Source organism: Coffea arabica, chromosome 6c, assembly GCF_036785885.1.
Source record: "Coffea arabica cultivar ET-39 chromosome 6c, Coffea Arabica ET-39 HiFi, whole genome shotgun sequence".
Classification (NCBI taxonomy): Eukaryota; Viridiplantae; Streptophyta; class Magnoliopsida; order Gentianales; family Rubiaceae; genus Coffea; species Coffea arabica.
Genome location: NC_092320.1, coordinates 14,260,862 through 14,284,359, shown reverse-complemented (window position 1 = coordinate 14,284,359; position 23,498 = coordinate 14,260,862). Strand labels below are relative to the sequence as shown.

At 37.2% G+C, this 23,498-nt stretch overlaps 1 protein-coding gene across 8 annotated transcripts; it reads right to left on the bottom strand.

The window, feature by feature from the left end:
• Positions 1-5,081: 5,081 nt before the first annotated feature.
• On the bottom strand, positions 5,082-22,830 carry LOC113691759 (formin-like protein 18). 8 transcript variants are annotated; one of them, XM_072053039.1, is made up of 18 exons: positions 22,294-22,629; positions 19,099-19,799; positions 17,358-17,579; positions 15,284-17,280; positions 15,062-15,188; positions 14,426-14,497; positions 13,380-13,478; positions 13,182-13,223; positions 12,978-13,058; positions 12,840-12,890; positions 12,666-12,747; positions 11,069-11,163; positions 9,993-10,064; positions 9,764-9,880; positions 6,389-6,457; positions 6,217-6,283; positions 6,094-6,131; positions 5,187-5,806 (listed from the first exon to the last, which is right to left on the bottom strand). In XM_072053039.1, the coding sequence occupies exons 1-17, from the start codon at positions 22,364-22,366 to the stop codon at positions 6,115-6,117; spliced, it is 3,984 nt and encodes a 1,327-aa protein (XP_071909140.1). In that variant the 5' UTR covers positions 22,367-22,629; the 3' UTR covers positions 5,187-5,806; positions 6,094-6,114. The 8 variants fall into 8 exon arrangements, 7 of the variants coding, with proteins under 7 accessions (XP_071909139.1, XP_071909140.1, XP_071909141.1 ...); XM_072053038.1 differs by lacking the exon at positions 6,094-6,131 and having other exon boundaries at positions 5,082-5,806; positions 22,294-22,657; XM_072053040.1 differs by lacking the exons at positions 6,094-6,131; positions 22,294-22,629 and adding an exon at positions 22,660-22,830.
• Between the last annotated feature and the right edge of the window lie 668 nt (positions 22,831-23,498).

Here is a 23,498-nt window from a genome sequence, read left to right as displayed (position 1 = left end):
AAAGTGAAAAAGTAAAATGTAGTGAGATAATGTTGGGGGATGAATGATTAGGTTATTTAGGATTAGTAGCAGATCTTGAAGGTATTTATTCTCTTACTTTTGTGTCAAAGGATCTGTGTGACTCCTGCAACCGATGCAGGAGAGGCACCGACAAAGGACGCTCCCTCAAAGTTACTCATCTCACATGCATACATATGCATCTCAAAAGTACAAAGCTTCGCATTGGAACAGATGAATAAGATTTTTGGTTTTTCGAGTTTACCAATTTGGTCTTTTTTCCGGGCTTCTTTCTTTGTTTTTTTTTTTATTAATTCAAAATGCAGTTGTTTACTAGTAGTGAACAAGTCCTACATGCATTATTATGCTCCATGGTCAATAGCAAAAGATTTGAGAAAAGAGAGAGAGAAGAATTTTAGCGTCAGAATCAATTGTTTGTCATCTTTTGGGTAATTTGGGTGGTGGTAGTGTTGTTTTAGCTTTTTATCTGCAACTTACATGAGAGCAAAGGAGGTGGTAGTTCCATATTGAAGTACAGCGTATGACAGTACGAGTAGATGAAGAGAATTTGGCATCTTCTTTGAAGAGGTCCAACCTACAGCCGCTAAAGTGTTCCCAACAGTTTCTCCAAGAATTAGGTCATAATAGTAAAGGCCCTTATTTTCTTTAAGGACTTTGCTTTAATTCGTCAGTTACATTTAGTCAAGCACCAGCCCCCAAGCTACTCTAACATATGAAGACAATGACCGTTATTGATGTTTTACCTTTAGGCACATGGATCATCCTTCAAAGAATCGGGTACCAAATTAGTCTAATATACACTTTTACAAATGGTTCCAAGCAAACTTGAGCAACAAATTACACTGTTATCAATCAACTACTTCTAAAGTAGTTAGCTACCAAAACAGTTTTAAACCTCGAGTTTTAACGAGTTCGAATGTTCAACCAAAACTCGTCCGAGCTTGAAAGTAATTCTTATATAATTACAATATTACCTTTTTACCGTTTAAGAATTTTACAAAACATACAAGATATCGTGTAATTTATCTAAATTATATACCCTTATTGGTCATTTCATAATTATAATTAATATATTACATAAATAATAATAAATATTCGAGCTACTCGACGAGCACTCGAATAGCATAAAACAATACTCGAACTCAACTTATTTTCTTTGTCGAGTAACTCGAATTCGGTCAACCTGAGTCCGAGTCGAGTGTTTGATTGAGCCGCTGGCCATCAATCGTAAGGTCCTATGAGACCATGAATAATTGGGCCGTTGTACTTGTATTGATCTCTCTCTCTCTCTCTCTCTCTCTCTCTCTCGGGCTAAATCCTTGAATTAATGTTGTGGGTGGTAATAATGGGCTATACACATAATTATTTGATTGGTGAAAAATCAATTACAGCTGTGGTAGCTGTTTAATCATGTTCCTTACAGGGGAAAAAGGTAGTTTAATCATGGGATGAATGGGGTCCTACTTCAGGTAAAAATGGCATTGTTTTACTATGGCTAATAATTATTGAGGTTATTTAACTAAAGTATCAATTATTATTGCTAATAAGCTTGTGTGACATTTCAAGGTTTGGGTAAACTTTATAACGTGCTAACAGATAATCTTTACGCGTGCAATACCGTTGAAGATGGCCAAAAAGATGCATTCAATGAAACTTAAAACAGATAATCTTTACTCGAGATACAAGAGGAAACCATCCCTTTCTATATATATTTTTTCCGGTTAATCATGGTCTAATTAGGCTAAACATTTTTTTTTAAGTTCACAATTATTTTGTTTAAACCTTTTTTTTTTCCTTGCTATCAGCTGCAAGAGATTCTTCTCCCCTACACCCACCCCCTGGAAACTAGCAAGAGAATATACTAATTTAGTGAAGAGAAAACGTGAGTGTCACTCACACCTAATTTGCTAAAAACATTCATAAAAAGAACCCATATTGTAGTATTCTTGAGAATCTTCATGAAGCATGAGAATCAGCATCATTATTTTAGAAAAAAAAAAATTTAAGATCACCCCATAAACTACTCTTAATGCAATTGAAGATGGAGAATTATATCACAAGCAAAATGGTATTTCACTTGAGGTGAGTGATGAACTAATCTTTATGGGCAGGGCAGAGGAAGTATATTTTGTGTGTTTTCATCCGTTTAACTTGGGGATCAACAAGACCCTTATGTAAGTGTAGATATTTGATGGAGGAGGGGCTGGAACGGTCTGACAACCGTTTCGGAAGGTTCACGGCCATGATTAGGTCAAAAAAATTTGTGCGGCTCAGATCACTCCTTGTAACTCGATTTTCACGCCGTGTGGGACCCATAAAAATGTTGTTCTAGTGTTACTCGCTATTATTCTATTATTACACCTTGTACAGATAATATTACATCGTGTGTAAATGGTGTTACACCTTCCGAGCAACCGTTCCAGCCCCGATCCATATCTGATGAAGACAAATGAATCCAATTCTGACAAGTAAACTGTTCACTTAAATATTTATTTTCCCAAGTCACATTCATTTATAGTGCGGCCCAACCAGGGCCGGTCCTATTTCAATCAGCGCATATTATAAATCTTTTTTTTCCCCTATGATAGATGTAAATTATGACAAAACTTAATTGAACACCTGGGATGATTTAGTATTATACGTAATTTATATGAGTAGAATAAATACAACTAGTATTGACAAATAATGCATGCAAAAAGTTATTTATACGGATTAATTTTTTCTAGACAGGTGTACTGTATATACTAATAATCTGTATGTATGTCATATTTTAATTCTTTTAATGCATCAGATTGATGACAAATGTGGTAATTCACTGGAACTTTCTCGTGTCGGTGAATATGTGATGTCAAATCATGGCTAAGACATTGGATTCCGACAAAAATTTGCCTCCTTTGAAGCCTTTACTCAATTCTTTTATGTCGTCTGTCAACACTACTGCGACCGACACAAGTTTTCTCCACTGCAATTGCCTGCATGCAAAATGGAAAACGTCACCACTAGATAGACAAAATATTTGTACAATACAAGAGAACACGATGGGGGAATAATGTAGAAAAATTTGTTAAGAGATTCGGCTAGGGATAACCCATCCAAGACCTTCGGTTTCATTTTGGGGTCAATGAAGAATTGAGTTATTCTTAACAGCCAAAGAGATATATATATACACACACATAAAAGGCATTTTGACCATTGTATTCAAGGGATAATTTCACAAACCTCCCTTGAGATTTATGATAATTGCAAATAGCACCCCTTAGGTTTAAATAATTACAAAAAACTCCCTTAGAAAATACTTTGAAGCTCACTTTGCTGATGTAAGCAAAAAATCCCCATTAAAAATCCTAAAACGCCCTTAGATGATTATCCTTCAGAAAAACAAAATTCCTCAGTAACGTTAAATTCAAAACATTACTCACATATTTTTATAAAGTTCTTTAGTAAATTTGTTCCTGTCCACAAAAAAAATGTTAATACTTACTTGCCCAACAAAACTAATTCAATAATAATCTATATGTGGAGGAAACTAACGTTTTTATTTACTCTAAAATCACTACTATATGGAGTAAAATTGGGTTTAGGTTTTGTGGGTGTCTATGACGAGATAGAAGTTTATCACTCTTGTTCTTCTTTTTTCATTTTTTACTTTTTTCAAATGATTTACTAAATTTAATTTACAATACATTAGTTCTCTTCATGGAGACTTTAAATTCAACATTGGATGAAGGTTATTTTTGTCATTTTAGACAATGAGGGGATATGTGTAATTTTTTAAACTTGGAGAGTACTACCTGAAATTTTTATAAACCTTAGGGGAGGTTTGTGAAATTATCCCTATATTCAAAGCATGGTACTAGCAATAATGACCCCCTTGAATTTTGATGAATATACAAATTAGAATAGGAGAAATTCTTGGACTTGCTCACTTGGAAATTTTAAACCTATTGGGATTGCAGTTTGTGCCCGTTAACTCAGCGGAGTAGCTTTTGTTGCTGGACAAAGGACTGAAGAGGAATCATATTCTCAATTTCTGTGAACCAAAAGACCCCACAAGCATACCGTTAACGGCACGTGATTTGCGACAAGACATATTACGCCGTTCATGGACGACTGCACAGCATAGGATGGTTTTTGGATCTTGAGGCAGTACCGTGTTTTCTGTGCTAATACCACATTACATTGACCTAATCCTATAAAAAAATCAATAAAGAAAAAGAAATCTGCAATCCTTTTAGCTTTAGGGGAAGAAAATGAATTAGCCAACCTAGAAAGCAAGCAAGCTCATTCACAGAAGATCCGAGTAATGGATCACAATCAAATTGAACTATTTAGTTAAAAAGAAATGATGATATTATTATACGGTTCTACTTAGCTCCGGATACAACAAAAATTAGGCTGATTAGCTTGGCCGAGAATGTGATTAAAATTAAAGTGATGAGGGTGAATTGATATCAAATAAGGGGTGTGTGGGGATGCCGTTGCTCTAGCTAAAACATCAATAATAATTGTGATTACGGTAACAAAGATCAAGGACTCAAAAATATGCTACGGTGGAACGGGTGCAAAGGTTTATCAGAATTTCCAGCCTAGGAATTGAGATAGACATAGACTTGTCCTTATGGTGAAGCCCAAAAGCGAGGTAGATTTTGAATCCACCACTAGCAGTACACCAGTACTTCTGAAGCCTTCTGCAGTAGAGTAGTGGGAGGCGATTTGAACCTCCCTCTTGCCCTTCCCTCAAGTTTGCATTGGTATAACAAAGGAAAATCTTGCCTTGATTTGGCTCATTGGGGGTTGATGTTTGTTGGGTAGTTTGGCTGTTGCTCTATTGGTTGTAATTGTTGTTCTTGGGTCATTGACTTTAATAGATTTCAGAGCTAAATTATTTGTTCTTTCTTTAATTCACAGCTAATTCTGCGTTCACTTTAAGGAAGAGCTTATCTTATCGTGGAGGTGTGGGACAGTTTTTGGTATAATTTGTGATTCATGGAGGGAAGAAGAGATGAGAAGACGTAATGTTCCTTACTTCGAAAGAGAAATGAACCTGAAACAAACACACGCAGTTGAATAAAAAATCACCTGGAAACATGTTGCTCTTCTTGACGGCTGCTAAAAGTTGCTACATATATACATAATTGGCAAATAATTTAGCTGAAACAATCTAAAGATTTACCAGAAAATAACTAATTAATACAAAGGAAATGCAGACCACTTTTTGTTTTTTTTACCGAAATCTTTCTTGGCTTCTGTTTATTTTGCTAGAAACACTTATTCACGACCCACCTACTACAAACAGGTCGTAAATTTCCAGATTCTGCTGAAAAGGATTCATATATAATACACTGGAGTCAGAGAAACTGAAGTCGCCATTAGGAAGATAAGGATTCACGCCTACTCTTATCAAATTCTAAACGCTGTCAGAACATGCTATCCTACAAACCTAGGACTGGTATAATGCACATTGCTTCCCTACTAACCACCACGATTCGATGTTGAGACTTAAGCAGCCTAATGGACTGGTACAGCCTTGTAGCGTTAAAGCATCATAGGCTAGATTGTATAGTCTTAACGTGGAATGGAAGTGGAAGTGGAAGGATCCAATGTATGATTACCTAACTCTTAATTGGAGAATGTATCATGTGCTCAGCTCCTTTTCCTCGACCATCTAACTGAAGTTTTTCAGCTGCAGCTTCCTTTTCTGCTTTCTTTCGCTCAAACTCAAGCTGCTTGCAATTTTCCTCATGGGCTCGATTGAACATTCTCATAAAGTTGAGAATGGTTGAAATAACTGCAAAATTCAGAGTATTATTAAGCCCATGTAATATGTAACATTGTGAAAAGAAGGAAAGCAGCAGAATAAGAACTGCCAGAGATGTTTTTAAGACTAATTAGTGGGGATTGACTGATGTTTCTACTCATTCTACCTTAAAATTTCAAAACTTCATCAACTTAAATCCACTTTCTCTCGGTTCCAGTGGTTTCTTTTCTTTGAAAGTTTCTCTAATCTGTATGGTAATAAAACCCCTAAGTCCGATTACCAAACTTAAAGATAAAAAGCATTCCCAAACACTTTGCCTGAAATCCACGGAAGCCATCCTAAAGATGCAACCACACTGTAGAAATTATGAGAGCTGAAGTCACCACATCTTCCAGACCTAAAACCAAACTAGTAATACATAGTAAAGTAATCTCAAACACCTTGTTCAAATGGGCAACGAGATGGATCTTCTCCAAAGTACAGAATCAACGCATCAACATTTCTGCCCTGCAAAGATTCAAGTAATAGAAAGAGGCACAAGAACAAGTTAACATCATGCCCACCTTAGAAAAGATTACTGCAGCAAAATTTAGGATGCTAGACGAGACATACCACCCCAGAATAGAGTGAAGCCAAGGATCTCACTTCTCCTTCAGCAAAAGAGAGGAACTCTTTCAAGGCCTGATAGTGGAAGCCCATACAAGTAATGAAATGAGCAGACAAAGATATGAAAAGAAAAACTAAATGAAAACAGATATCAGAATGGAAGACAAAGGGGCAAACATAACCTAAAAATAATGTGCAACAGATAAAGTGCCGTCTAACAATCCTTCCAAGGTATCAATACAAGCTGTAATGGCCACCTACCAAAAAAATAAGTGAAGTACCACGGTAATCTTGATTTGCCTAAAGAGATTTTTCTCGTCTCCAAAAGTTCCATATGCTCAATAAATATGGTTCCAAAGTGCTAATCTGCCACTTGCCACCCCTGAATGTCTCCTAAGCTCTTCCTTCTAACCTCCAGGTTGTCCATATATTTTTCCAATGATAGACTATTAAGCAATGCAAAAGCAGATTAGAGTCTTCCCTATTTTTCTACCACACGAGACACCAATAAATGGAACTAGTTCTTTTTTTTTTTTTTAAAGATTTGGTGCACTTTGGATAGCATTTTATGTTGCAGACCAAGTGATAAAAGGAACTTTCTTTGGTGCCTTGGTCCTTTTTTGTTTCACAATTTGTTTTTGAGTATTTCTGTCAAAGGGAAGGGATGGAATGAGGAAGCAAGGGAAACTGGAGGATTGATATACAAACCACCATTCCATGACAAGAGAAAAGAAGGCCCTTGCTACCCCAAAGTCAGTTTTTAAAGGAAAGCTTTCAGCCCTATTGCTGCTAACCTCTCATGCAAAGATTTTAGTGTTAAAATCCTGGGCTTTTGGTTGGTCTGCATTTATCACATCCTCTTCCAACCAGATAAACATACAGGTCTACAATAATGATCCTGGTCAGATTCTACTTCCCAATAGTATAAACATGCCTAAAATGTGGATCTCAAATATTCCCCCTCCCCCCACCCCCACCTCCCTTCCTGATGATTATTATAGCAATACTAGCTTCTGTAAGAGCAATTAGAAAGAGGTTGGAAAAACTCATCCCGAATTTCTCCCGCCACACAACTCCTCAATACAGAGTTTCACCCCAGTGCCTTCTCTCAAACAAATTACATTTTCCCCCTCATCTCGTAACCTGTCTCCAATAGGCAATTGCTAACGCTATTTGAAATAAATGCAAACCTCCACATTAGTAGTTGTTCTAGTATTTACCTCCACTACAATCCTTCAAAGAGGCATTTCTTCATACGGAGTCTCAGCATCCACCACTTGACAATGAAAAGTCAGAGGATCTCTAGTGCCTCGCACTCCCACTCCAATAGGTGCTTTTATTGGGATTCAAAATACTTTGCAACACTGTGGGATGCATGGGAAATGCTTCACTTTGCTTTATGGAATTCTTACCCTAGTAGCTTTGCCACCTTTCAATAAACAATCCTTTTCGGACATGCTAGGTTTTTCTCTGACCTCTCAATTGTGGATCCCTGTAGTTTACACGCAAGGCTAGTCCAAGGTATTTATGAAGTACCAAACTTGACGATGGACAGTATTTCACATTCAGGTAAATCAACAGCCCAACCCGTCAAGGAAAAGAGTTCATCAATTAAGGTAAGTCCTAACTGCTTCTCGTTTATAAACTATCGAAGTTCCCCATATCCCAAAAGCTGAGGCAGCATCTCGTCTCCAGTAATTGCCCAGTTAGCCTATATAACCCAAGGAAAGAAACACGATCACTTTTCACCTCCTTCATCCATTCCCAAAGCTTAATTCCATCATTATTTGAAATTTTTTCATGCAATTATGGAGGAAACCCCTGACAACACCCAGCTATATTGTTAGACAAAATAGGAGTTATTAACTGTGACACTAAACCCCTACCCACAACCTCCACGCTCAGCCCAAGAAAACTACTAAGTGGGGAATATACAACCTGAATCTGCCAGCAATCCAAAGGCTCAAATCACATTTAATACATGTTTCATTTTTTGTTTTCTGTAACCAGATAAGACAAGGTTTCCAGGATGAAGCCAAGGTTTAAAAAATCCATCCAGGTCATTTGCCTTCCCGTACTCCAGGATACTATTCTTATCTTTATTATGGAAAATAATCCTCTCTTCATCCAGGTCATTAGCCTACCCACTTTCCAGGATAAATTCTTATTATTATGGAAAGTTCCCCCACTCCTCATCAGCACCTTTTCCTATTCTTTCTTTATAATCCACAGTACATTCAAGAAACTTTAGTTCTATGCTTCTTTTGGTCCTCAAACATTGGGCTGTTTTCTTCTGCTGTTAAGCTAAATGAAGTCCATGCACTCTCTCCTTCTTAGACATTGAATTAGATAAATACTAATCCATAACTCCAAAACAAACAGTCTCCAATCTTATTTGTGAAGGCCTACATAATCATTGAGAATATCCTTAAAGATTTCCAAATTAAAGAAACTAAGTTACAAATTAGAAACCTCTTGTTGAATAAACTATTTCATTTTGCCAGAGTATCATTAATTATTCCATAGCCAGGAAAAGGAATGAAAAAGATTAATGTCAATGCCAAGTCAAAACAAAAGGAAGGGATGGCACAAGCTCTCAGATCAGTTTAAACATGCAATAAATGGATGAGTACAACTCAAATGATCCACTTGAACAAATACCAACTGGAAAGTCACAATACTAGACTCATGGAGGTAAACTTCAAGACTTAGAAGGCTAACGTATACCAGTTGTATATGTGCTAGCATATGTTATCTAGTGAATGTCTCAACAGGTGAAATCGTGATAAACCACAATTTCCATCCTAGAAGACAGCTGATTGTCTGCGCAACACTGACTGAAGACAAAACATTTTCAAGGAATCTTGGGATGGTCAAGAATATTGGGATCAACTCTCACAACATCAAAACTCAGCAGAGGTGACATGTAATGGAGTGCACAATTAATTTAAATTGACATGTTTTATTCTTTTCCATGGCACCAATAAAAGAGGAGATGTCAATAGACCTCTTCCGTTTAAATGCTAAATTGAGTCCAGCCTTCCACCTTAGAGATGCTTAATTATCAGATACAAACATTCCTATTTCTTATCTAAGATTTGTCTATTCCTTGCATATGCAAAATCAACTTAAATTATTTTGCAGTCACCAATAACAGCAAAGCTTTTAATGCTTACTGTGACTCAACAGTAGCACAGGAGAGAAGAACTGGCCTAACAAGTTTGCCAGTTGCAGTTGGATATGCTCAACAGTGTAGCACAACATTAAGCTATTTCCAGGACTTCAAAGACGTGTGATAAAGCAGTGGGCAGTTGAAGCAAATTTTTGTGATCCGAAAAAGAATGTTGAGAATTTGTATGTAAATAGGAGCTCAAATGATACCTTGCAAAAATTTTCAGACACAGCCCCATCATTTTCAGACATGGACAACTCCTGTATGACCTTTTCAAGTCCTTTGCTAATAGCTTGCATCTCCTCTGCCAAAATTTTCAATTGGACCTGGATACCATATATAACTCAATAACAGATTCTAAATGAAACTGAAAAGTCCAATCAGCAGACACCACCTATGCTGGATTGGGTAATTATTATTACTACAATAAATGTATACCTTTGAAGCAGGTTCCAAGCTAGATAGATCTTTGGAAAAATCCAGAAGTTCTGGCAGTTTATCAGCAAGCACCTAATGAAATATTTAACAAAAAATTGTAATCAAACAATGAACAAGAAAAATGTCAATGAAAATTTTATTGGTCAGAGCTCAAAAGTCAACAGCATCAGTAACTTTAAAGCAAACAACTAGTAATTTGTAGTAACAGACACAGACGAAGTTCAGAAGGAAAAACAAAAAGTCATCGTCAAATGATGAATAAGTTTGACAAATAAAATAACAATTGTGTTTACTTGACAAACCAAAGGTTAGGCTTGGCTTTACAGTCATAACATTGCTGCAGCATGGACCTGTGATTGCCTAAGATTAGCTACTACATTGCACAATGGCTGCAGTGTTTGTATGCAGGTATTACAGAAAGCAGTTTGAAGGTTAATTGATATCAATACATCACAGTAAACAGGATAAACTCGTGATGCTTAACATGTGAAAATTTAATTAAAAAATAATTACAGTGGAGAATAGCAGTCAAATATTTAGAAAATATGTGTTATCATATGGACAACCACTGGCTCAAGCAAGGGCTGTCTCAGATACTCTAGACAACATTGGTCTAATAGCACAACGTTAGAGACAAGCAGGTGGTCACAGAAACATAAAGAATACAACTAATCAACAGGGATTGCACAAACTCCAATGGCAACAGACTGTCCTTTGTGGAAATTGCAAAAGGTTGGACTGCAAGGCAGTGATGAGGAAAAACCACAGCAACAAGAGGGCAAAGAATGTAACTTTTTGAGTTTCTCCATCAAAGAGGTAAGGCATTTGCATAAACAGCAATAAAGCATCAGTCATTATCTCCAGCAACGAAACAATGATGAAATCTCAAATTTCTCGAAATAAACATTTTAAATGGATACACGAGATCTTCACCATAGGCACCATTCAAATTAATACAATACATTCACGTATTGGCAACAAAAATGCACAGCAGAAGTGCTCAAAAAGCACAACATGCATATACATATACCAATACCATAAGCATTAGAGACTAGTCATGAAATCGTGATCTGCACCTTGCAAAGGTAATGCATTAGTGTCATCTTGTTATTTCGAGCGCGTGTATCGGTAAGTTTAAGAAGGCTGTCTAATCTGAACCCGACTGCAGAGCCTATCACAAAAGCATCAAGGTAATCAGACAGCAAACTCATGATGCCAGAAAGAAAAAAGCATTAACATCCAAAACTCATAAGCAATGTTTCATGAGATGAAAAATGAGAATATAAGGAGCCAATAAAAGAAGGCAGTGGAAATTAAATATTGAAATATTCAAGAATCCATGTACAGCTTTCTTACGATTAAAATTCAATTAGTTACCATAAGCAATATTTTAAACTACAAATATTTTCCTTGGCCTTCGAAGCACTTTCAGCTGTGAAATTGAGCTGCACCTGCTGTTTATAAAAATAACTGTACAAGAACAAACTCATACAACAAGTGCTTAGTAAAATGTACAATTGAATTAAAATTCAAATCCACATATCAGGTGATTACAGGTCTTAGAGGCAAAAAAAGATTATGTGATCTAATGAACATGAGCCAAAAATTTAAAGAATGCCCTGAGAAGACCTGTGTGGCTGGACTTGAGAGGCATTCAATCAATTACATCACGAATTTCTTGAAAGCATAGCCAACAGCAGAAATTATGATAATTTTGGTTGATCTTTGCACAAATACTTTTCCTTAAGAGGCACTACCAACGTCAAAAAAAAGGAAAGGCTACCAAAAGAAAGCATGAAAACTACATACAAGTAAAGGGTAGAGGTTGTAACCTAAGACATAATCACTTATGCGAAAATACAAATATACAACAATTGATTGGAGGTCAATATCTTGCACTGGCAGAAATCCTCGATCCTCTATTTATATGTACTTAGATTTCATGATAAAGAAGAACAGTGGTGGAGCCAAGCATAAGTTTCAGTGGGACAAAGACAACATAGAAGATGTTTATTGTTCTTTTTTCCCTAAAAATAAGAATGACAAAAATATTCACATAATAAGTAAAAATAATACAACTATCTCCAAAAGAAAAGTTACAAAAATTGTATGAGTAATATAACATAAAATGACACATTGGAATTCACTAATAGAATAATTGTTTTCCTTCATAAATTACATATAACCTATTACAATTGCTTGAGATAAGTTTTCAACGTTTTGTGTTTGTTTGGGATGAAGGCGGGACAAAGGAGGTGATCAAAGGAGAAGAGTTGGAAAGAAAATAAATAACACTTGCTTTTTATGGGTTAAAAGGAGATCAGGAGGCAAAACAAATAACTCAACTACTTCTAGGCAAATTAAGATTTTTGTTTTATTGAAAGTCCATACAACTTTTTTATCTTATAATTAACAAAGTACAAGAAGTTACAAGGAAACTAGATAATTGAAGCAAGAGGTTCTTGGATTTCTACCTACCATTTCCATTAAGTTACCAAACTAGTATATGTTAATTTTCACTTAACAATAACCTAGTGGTGGCAAAAATCAAATATCATGAATACTATAGTTATACAATTTTCAAGGAGGCAGTGGGGGCATGTGCCCCTAGTGTGAATCCGCCACTGGAAAAGATAAATGAAATCCTTCTCTGACCAACTATGAAGTACATACCCCTTGCAGTTCCCTGGTTCAATGCATTTCCCAATGAAAGAATTGTTTGCATGATTCTCTTCAATTTGACTGAACTCCTGATCTGATGAATATAGTTTAAGATATATGAATAAGATATTGATTGCAACTGAACAACTGAATAAAGAGACATAATCAGCATGTGCAAAATATTGCCTGATCAGCTGCTGAATTTACAATATTTAGATTCTTCTGTAGCTCAGAAACCTGTAAATGACAAGACAAAGCATAAAGTTATAAGACACAAGCCCATTAATTGTAAAGGCCAAATCAACATATGTATTGTTTCCAAACCTGGGAGTGGAACTGAATCTTAAAAGAGAAAACTCTGAGCTTAGATTCTATTCGTGGTACTTGCATCAACTCCAAGAAGAACTGAAAAGAACGCAAAAATAATACCATTTTTAACTCAGTTGAGCTGGCCAAACAGAACGGCAAATTTATTCCGTCTTGATAGAAAGAAAATAATTTAAAGTGGATAACCAAAATTAAAGAAACCTGTTCACATTTTCCTAACTTATCTTTCTCTCCTTTATAACCCTGAAAAAAATTAAATGGAAAAATACTTACATGTTAGACAAGGAAGAGTAGAAAGATGACTTAATCTGTACTAGTCATTTTCACCTGGGTACAGCTCCCACACTCTGTAAACTCCCAGAGAAAACAGATATCATAATAAGCTAACATGAGTATTACCTTTAGCAGTTCCATTTCCTCTTTTGTTGGGCAAAATTTTATCAGGTTTTCAACCTGATCGTCATCCAGTGCTGAATCTTCCAAGGCAAGCACTGAACTCTGTAGGTAATTCAATATTTTATGATATAATTTTCAGAAACATAATTAACAAAACAATTTTGGAAAAGAGTGCAACTGAATCTGAGAGAGGAGAGGTCTGGTAGTAAAGGCAAAGGAAGAAAATAAAACAGAGAGGGAGGACGATAATTTGTTATAAGACTTTTAAGGCCTAAACTAGTTCTTATGTGAATATGTTTAAACAGAAAAGGCAGATGTAAGACTACCCAAGATGGACACAGCATGCTTGAAGTGTCTTGCTAGCACTTAGGTAGAGAAGCGGTTGTAAGCAAGGTACAGATACAAATAAGTAAGACAACTCACTAAATCTTGAGAATCCCTCAGGAATGAAGACTTAAAGATGTAATATCATCACTTGAGTAAAACCAAATATTTGTATCAACACCATTTTACCAAGTCACAAATTCTTGAGAATAAGTCCTAACAATATCATAAACTTCATTCGATAAAATGGGTCTAATAAATTTGACTTTGTTAGAATGCTTGTGTACATTCTTTGCCTATCAATAAAAGATGCCATTTATGTATAAAAAAAATTTACTTTCTTAGTAATGCAAAAATAAAGGCCAGCATATAGTTCAAACCCATTGGCCATGCTTTCCTGCAAAAATGCAAGATGTAGCAAACTAGACAGCAAGACTATTGGTAATGAATGTTTTCACAAGGGAAGCTATATAAGATAACAATGCAGAAAACTACAATAGCTAGGCTATCAGATATCTTCGCATCAATCAATTTTTTATTATTTATCACTGAACACCAAAAAAAAAAAAAAAAAAGAACTATCATGGACCTAAAGCTATATAAAATCCATAAATATTGGTGTAAAAGTAAATCCTCTTAAGGGTAAAAATATCATAAAGTTCCAGAGTAAGTGAAAATCTTAGACAGAACCATTCTGAGAAGTAACAATACCACAGGAAACTTACCAATAAGTCGGGCAATGGTATCTTTATCTTTGACAGCATGATCTCACAATTATATGCACGCCTATGATCAATCTGCAAAATTAGAAATTCATAAACTCCTTTTATATTACCAAGTGCCAAGAATTCAATAACTTAGTATCTTTTCTCCACAGAAGCGTGTTATGTCAGCAGTGCTTTTTACTGATTCTTCCAGCCTACCTTAAGGACCGCAGAAAGGTATTACTTTCTGCCATCTCCTGGACGACTACAATATTAAATGCCACAATTGAATAGGTATATGGACACAATGCACTGCCAGCAATGGAAGTATCTTTAAGATTAAAAAGCCAAAAGTTCCAATTACTCAAGCTTTACGATTTAACAAATTGATGGAAACATGTCCACAGCCGATTGCCCTTGAGTGTATGTTGGAGCTGTTCTGTAAATGAGTTACCTTTGAAAATTTAGGAATGTATCCAGTATGTCATGGGCAATCAAAACACATTAAATTTATACCATTTTTAAAAGTGCACATTACACCAGAGCTTATCTGAATTCCTAGACATGACCACAACACAGTAATGTATGGCAATAGCCTGAGACAAGCGGTAAAAAATTATGAGAAAACACACTTAACCTCAAAGAGAAGATAAATACCAGTTGCACTTTCTCTGGTTTTTGCCCCAGTGATGCCCGCGAATTTGCTTTCCTGCCCCCTTGGTCTGAGCTTGGAACTGCAGCTGAGAAGAGTGATTCAAGTTCGGAAATATCAATCGCTGGAGCCCTAATCAACACACACAAAAGATTACAAAATTGAAGGCCCAGAAATACAAAATCAACGAATCACTTCCCATGTCATTTGTGCAAACTGCAACATACTTGGCAGTGTCACCAGATTTCTGTGACTCAGCCCACAAGCTACCTTGCACAGCTCTTGTTAATTTCAGCCAATGCAGAGGCTTCAATTTTTTGGTCTGATTGCTTTTTGATGGTATGGTACGTGATAATAAGTTTCTTCCTTTACCAGGCAGAGGAGCAGAAGGAGGAGGAGGAGATGGTGACAAACTACCACTGCTACCAGTAGCCGTTGAAACAGAATGAGTTGGCCCAAAACCTCCTTTAAGATTCCCATTAGAAGGGAGCGGAGGAGGAGGCGCTGATGGAATCAAAGAGGAGCTATCCTTGGCTGAGGCAGCCATCGTCGGAGGAGGGGGTGGTGGGGGCCTCACTGATAAATTTGTATGTCCTGCAGAAGGCCCAGAGACTAAAGGAGGAGGTGGTGGTGGAGGTGGGCCACCTATAGGAGTTGAAATCTCCTTCAAGGGAGGGACTGGAGGAGGAGGAGGTGGAGTTGGAGGGGATGGAACTTGAGGCATTCCATCTCTAGAAGATGAGGGCATTGCTGGAGGAGGTGGTGGTGGAGGTGGGCCACCTATAGGAGTTGAAATCTCCTTCAAGGGAGGGGCTGGAGGAGGAGGAGGTGGAGTTGGAGGGGATGGAACTTGAGGCATTCCATCTCTAGAAGATGAGGGTGTTGCTGGAGGAGGAGGAGGGGGAGGTGGCCCAGTTCTACCAACCCCACTTTCTGTTAAAGAAGCAGCAGTATCAGGTGCAGAAGGTGGTGAGGGTGGCCCAGTTCTTCTAGGCAAAGTCTCTGGAAAAGAAGCAGTCGAAAGCTGAGGCAGTGGAGGAAGTAGTGGCGCTGCTTTGGTAGCACTAGTTGCATGTACAATCAATGTAGCATTTATAGGTGGTGATGGTGGAGGAGGTGGTGGTGAAGAAGCCCTGCTATTAGTTGCTTTTTCTGCTATGGTTGATGCAGTAAAAGGCAGTGGGAGTAGAGGGGTTGGTGGGGGAGGTGGTGGTCCAGTTCTTCTGGGTGAAGTAACAAAAGAAGAATCAGTTGAAACCTGATGGGATAGAGAAGCTACTTGGCATGTTCCAGTACTGCTAGTTGCATTTTCATTCAAAGAAGTAGTTGGCGGTGGGGGTGGTGGTGGGGGAGCCCTACTACTAGCTACTTCTGCTGATATAGATGAAACAATGGGAAGTGGTGGAGGTGGAGGAGGTCTGGTTATTTTATCCATCAAAGGAGGTGTGGTAGGGTGTGGGGGCAATGGAGGAGGGGATGGAGAATCAATAATTGCATCCTTTAGAGGTTGAGGTGAAGGAACAGGTTTAGTTGAAGGAGTAATTGTATGAGGTTCAGGCTCAGTTGCAGAGAAAATTGGGACTATTTTTTTCTCACCAATTTCCTGTGGAGATATGCAAGGTTCATTTTGGGATGATACTTCTGCAGGTGTGGTTTCTGAAGTATGTTTTTGCTGATAAGCTGGCAAGAGAGGTGAAGCTGTAGGCATAACGTCTGCATGTGAATATGTAAGACTAGACTTTTCAGCAGTGATCATACAAGATTCAGACGGAGCAACCGGATGTGGCAATTTTGCAGTCACTATACCACTCTGTACAGATTGCGATCCTACTGTGTGTTTATTCACATCTACATCCAAGAGAGAACCGGTAGAGGAGCCAGACTGCTCCTTGGACATCAAGTACGTGGAAATCTTAACAATTTCCTCTAAAGCTGCAGAGTTTTCTTTCTCCTGAAGCTTTTCAGCTGCCATTTCTTTTGGGGATGTGCCGCTTCCCATAGTATGGAGAGCATCAGCAGCCAACTTTTCTTGGACAACATTTGATGCAGCCACTTGGTGAATCACACTGAGTGCAGCCTCTGCCTTTGGAATCAGCCAATCCACACTGCTAAAGATCTCATTAACTTTTGCAAATGCCTCCACTGGAAGGCCGTCTTTCTCTTCAAAACAGGACATATTCCCTGGAACTACGGAAGTTGCTGCATCCATCTCCGAGAAAAGGACCTTCATTACAAGGTCATTAATGTGATGATGCCTCCTACTGAAGAAAACCACATTTAATCACAAGCAAAGTAACATACCTCTGCCCTGAAATCTTTTGGAAACAGATCCTTGGCATCCCACAATATGTCAATTTCATCGCGATTAAGCATTAAAATATTTGATCTGATAAAGGCAGTGTTAAACATAGCTCGGAAAATCATCTTTTCACGTTGCATGTCATCGTACAAGCTAATACACTCCAGGACAACATCACCTTGGATACAGCAGTTTATATCAATCTTAACCAACTCACATTCTGCCTACAAACATGCAATAATGTTCATATGTTATGATCAAAAGCCTAGTCCAACAAAATACAACATATAAAGTATAAATAGAAAATTGGAACAACATAACCTGTTCAAGTAGAAAATATGTTGTAGCGTAAATCTCAGGTCTCTACTATCCAAAATCAATACAGAGCTTTTGTAAACTAATTTAGTGAACATAAACTCATTATAGATGAAATAAGAAAACATCAAGAGTTAACCCCTTAGTTCATAGGAAGTCCTTAGCGTCCTCAAAGCTTGGTCATTTCATGTTATTATTAATGGCTATTCATCCTCACATTCCCAGGATCTAGATCCAATTCCCAGAAGTAAGAGTCAGAAAAGGCATTCCTCCAACTTATAGGTTTAAACTATCAAAAATCGAGATTGAAATTACCCAAGACAAAACAGCTCCTCATAATATAAGAAGATATATGTTTATTCCAGGAAGTTGTTCTTGTATTTCAGGCAATGATACTTTCAAAATTATTTGCTATAGCAATATTTCATATTGATGCTTCTTTGGATTTTTAAAAAAGGAAAATCTGAGAAAAATTAACTGACAAGTTCTAGTGGTACAATAAAGGTTACGGCTTCAGCAATAATACATGTATATTGCCAGTTCTGAATAAAATGGATAAGAAAAAAAAAAAAAAGTACTTGGTTGTCAAGACCCTAGCCACCGTCCAGGATAGCAATTGAGAAATGTAGTCTCAAAAGTCATTTAAGATTATATCTTCTCTAGGTTCTAATAGCTGAGAAGTTGCATTCTGCCCATCTAAGAGTCTATTCTAACAGACCAAAGAAGCTGCCTCATCCTTATATTATTCAACTTCTGTTAACTTGTACCATTTTGGTTGATGGAGAGCCCAGTGGCTGCCCAACAAATACAACAATTCGACAAATTAGGTTTCACCAAGTCAAACATTTGTGCTTAGGTTCCTTGGTTTCAACTGGACTTAAATACTTTTCAACAGGCAGAGTTTGGAATGCAACCCAAACTGGAGAAGGTGATGGGCCTGATGGCCTTCAGCAAGTCTTGTCCAAGTAGCAAAAAACTAAAACCAGTCTAGTGATCCCCTCCCCAACCCCCCAAAAAAAACGGAAGGAAAAAAAAATCCCCCAATACTACCATGATGCTAAAAGAGAATGTTGGTTATCACTCCTGAAACTGGAAGACATACTGTGTGATCCAAGAACCACTGTCTTGCACAAGGATGTGTTTGAAGTAAAACGGCCAACTCTCAGTCTTAAAACATCTCACTTCTTTGTTTAGGACAGCAAGAGCAACAGTAATACTGATCCTTCACTACTAGACTCTTGAGTTCAAACTGATGAATGAATGCCAGAATCACCATAAAATATGCAAACGAAGGTGACACACTCTGGACTCTGTCCAAACTGATGAACATCTGAGCCAATAAAGTGAACAACATACAATTTCCCTAAGAATAGCGATGATTTGCACATCGAAAAATGTATAACCAAGGCATAAGTCATAATAATTTACCTGTTTGTAATGCCTAACAGCTTTACTCCTCTTTGGAGTTGAGAATAAAATCTTTGGAGTACGATCAGCAACAAGAGAGGGGTCCTGACCGTAAATACGAAATATTGGTCGAAAACCACCCTCTCCATCAAAATTAGGTATCATTCTGATAATGACACAATCCAAAGCAAGTGCCCTATCCAGTGGCGGCCACTGTGATACTAGATTCCTCCTTGAAACATACTGCAAGTACCTTAACTGAGAAGGAATTGGATTCAACGGTGCAAGCAAGTGAAGCAGTTCCCGTGGAGCCTGCTTATAAACCATGTCCAGTGTTTTCTGCTCCCCACTGTATTGTTTCCTATATATCAACAACGCTGCCAACATGAAAGCTAAAACTGGCCAACCACCACGTTCACAGTGCATTACAAGCAGATTTTGCTGCCCAAGTGAAAGCCAGCTTTCACTAGATCTCAAAAAATGATGGATCACCTCCATGGGGAGTAATGGGCAACCCTCATACTGACGAGGATAATCCATTATGGTCATATCATATTCAGACAAAGCATTTGCAATCCGGCTCTGCCACTCAGCGTCACGAAAATTGAAAACCAAGATTGAGGCATCAGGAAACTGATCCCGGAGTTGACTAATGACGCCTCCTACATAGCCTTTGTAGTTTTCTTCATCCCAAACATCAGTTGTAAAACAGCAATCAAATACTACAGAGACAACATTAGAAATAGTTGGTCCCTAATCAATAATAAAATTAGGACTTTCTTGTTTTACAGCAAAGAGAAGACCAATCACAATGAATACTCTTACAAAGCTAATTGTACCAGGGAAATAGTTCATCACTTGTAAACAACCAAGTAATCATCTTTTTCTTTAACATTTTACAGATTTACATGTAAGTTCTTTGTTAGAAGAAGCAGTAAACATCGGTTCTCGGAACCAGGATCTCACCAAAGGGAGGGGTGATTTGGAGAAAGAAATGCTGTACACATGTTATCTTACAATACAGCAGTTGCAAAGGAAAACTGATGGAATCAAATGAAGCATTTTTTCCACAGGCCCAAAGGAGAAAAAAAGTACAAGAATTGCACCAGGTACAATGCTGCGTATCATAAAAACAAGAAAAGATCCTCTACGGGCAATGCACCAACACAAAGAATTATAAACATTGATCAAACTACATCTAAAGAGAAGAAAGAAATCTAATCTAATTGCAGAAGAGGGAGAGAGAAAATTTAAGAAAATTCTTGTGCAAAATAAGTATCTAAATAAAAAATTCTATACAATTGTATAAATTATGATAAAATCTCTCGGAAGTTAGAGGGGTGACAGTCCCTCCTGACCTGCCTCTGCCACTGGCACAGATGCACCTCAAATTTTCTGAACAAAGTTTATTCCTGATAGATACCATTTCAAAAGAACATTTTCTTCAAAGCCTCACAGCTTGCAGATAAACATCTTGACATCAAGGCTACAGGTCCCTAACAATCAGTTGTTAGCATTTTTCATTGCAAGATGCAACACAGAATCCACCATGAATTCAATTGGCGAAGCTCATGGCCAACTAAAATCAAAATAAAGTCACAAATACGCAAAATGACAATTCCACACCTCCCTCAAACTGAAAATATTTTTGTCCCAAGTATCAGGACTGGAACAACTCTTCCATAAGACATTCAACCTGAATCACTTAAAAAAGCCTCAATGTTTCTAAGCTACTGATTGGTCACTAAAAGGTTGTGGTAAATGTAACCCATGAAGCAATTGAAAACACTCCCAAACAGGACAGATCACCTCAATATTTTCTGCTACCATCTTGTCTTGAAAGGACATGACATACATGTTCTATCAGTACTACAGCTTTGCAAAAGAAAAATGGATCACATTTCCAGCAGCATTCTCTAATTTCAGACATGGCTTGCCAAATAATATTCCTAAAAATTCCTGAAAAGCATCTTTTGAAGAAATGCTTAAAAATTATATTTAAAAAAGCTGTGACAATTTTAACACTCCAGGTAGATGAATTTGATGCTAATGGAGAAAAGGAGAAAAAGCAAACAAGGAAAAAGTGATTGAAGGTGATTCAAGTTTTTTCTACTTACAATTTATTTCAAGAAAATATCCACCAAAACAGAAATAAAGCAGATAATGATCAGTACAACGTGTGACTATTTTAATTTCCATCTTCATCGATTCCTTCATATAGAAACTTTCTGCAAAAACATTTATTTATTTCAAAACAAGAGAAGACCTTATAGATTCCTTCTTTGTGTAGAAAAACTAAATGAGTACACGCAGCTCTCCTCGGAGTGTTAAAATTTGTTCCGTGTAATTAAAATGTCTCTATTTGCACATGTTCTCGGAATTCCATTGTCAAAACCATCTTGAAAACATTTCAAGAGAGTTATGGAAATGGACATCAACGTCCTTCAGGTATGCACCTAATCTTATTCTGTACACCTGTTGCCATTGCTGCACGTGCATAACGCTTGCTCAGTCGGACCAATTCTAAGGGCCTGACTTAGTTGCAGACAATGAATAAGTTATTTGAAGCTTAAGAAAGCTGATTTGGAGAAGCTGCAAGGGAGGCGCTACTGTCAACATCTTTAGCATTTTAAAACCTTGCAAAAAGCAACACACTGTCAAGGTTTCCAAGAGATTTTCATTAATCAGAAACAGGCTCTAGACCACCTAAAGACTAACATCGACCACTATGATTTTGACTAACACCTAGAGGAATTAGTCCTTCTTTCCCCATATAACCAGCAAACTAACTCCTTACACAGTGCTTCGAGACCACGACGACGTCATCAACAACTCATTTATGGAAATTTAACAGAAAAAACCTTACAAATGCAAACTGCATTTACTCAAGAAACATGAAATCAAATTGCATTCCACTATCTCAGTTGAACTTTCATTGCTGTAATGCTAATCAAAACAACTCCAACCAATGCATTACCTTCCAATTCGACATTAATCCTTGAAAAAAAATCCTAACATGGTATGTATTTATTAATACAATCAAAATTAGTTCACATTTCAACGACGTTACTGAACTTCAAATCACCAAAATTTCAAAATTAACGTACACTCGTACAGTTAATTTGACACAATCCATACAATACAACCAAGCAACAAATATTCAGCTCAAAACACCAGAATTACAAAATATACGATGATAGATATCGCAGAACAAACCGTAAACACGCTCGGAGATCTCCAGGAGTCCATCGGGCGGCTTCCGATAAAACAATTTCCGCAACAGTGCCATTTTTCACTTCTCCAAAATAATTTATACTATAATAAATACACCTTTCAATTACCGAATGATCGTCTCTGTACAGATATGCACGTACATTTACGTACGCGTATGCGTATACGTAATCGAAATTGGAGGAAAATGACAGGGATTCTCGATTACTTTTCTCCTCCCGCAAGCGTGAAAATTTTGAAAATGCGATTTTTTTGGTTAGCTTTTACGGATTTCGTTATTGTTTTTGAGTAATTTCAGTGTTTCTTCTGAAAATGGAAGCTGAAGAAAGAAAGCTGCGTGAGGGATCATACCGGATTTAGTTATTCACGAAACGACCCGACTCCAGGGTGGGAAGGAGGGGACACGTCAGCACTCAAACGACGACGTGTATTGCCGTATTACCACCCACGTAGAAAAAGAACGAAAACGACAAATCAGCAGACAGAACTTTTTTTTTTTTTTTTTTTTTTTTGATAATTCAGCAGACAGAACTTATAATTCATGTTGTTACTACTAATGGGTTAGTTGATGGGAACTTTTTATTGTGTCGAAATTACCATTTTACCCTTTAAAACAGTTAGCCGTTGCTGCACCCAAGCGGACTGAGCTGGAGCGGTGAAACTTAATCCAATCTTTGATTTGTTTTTTTGTTTGTTTCTTCGATTTTTAGCTTCTTGGTTAAAATTTCCCCGGCACCAACTAGGCTGCACATCTCATCTTCCTTTAGTCTTAATTTTAGTTACATAATCTATAGTTTCTTACAACCTGAATGCTGATATTGATCAGGTACACTATAAAGATCTTGAAATATAATTCGTGCAGAAGCTTGAAAACTGATTAGGCCAAACAATGGTTTTTGTTCAGGATGCCTTTTTCTATTAACTCACCTTCTTAAATTGAATTGAATATTGAAACTTCATGTGAGCAACTGATTGCAAGATGTTTGTTTCTACTTCTCTTCCTTTTCCCCTTTTTGTGATGTTTGGAAACTTGTAATTGGAATTGCCAGCTCCAAAGATGACATTTTCTTAGTTATAAATGGGAAGCATTTTACAGTTATTTGACCCGAGTCAATTTCAGATGTGATCCTAGTATAATCACTAATCCAGATTGACTCCGTTATGATACTAATTATTCAATCATGTTCCCT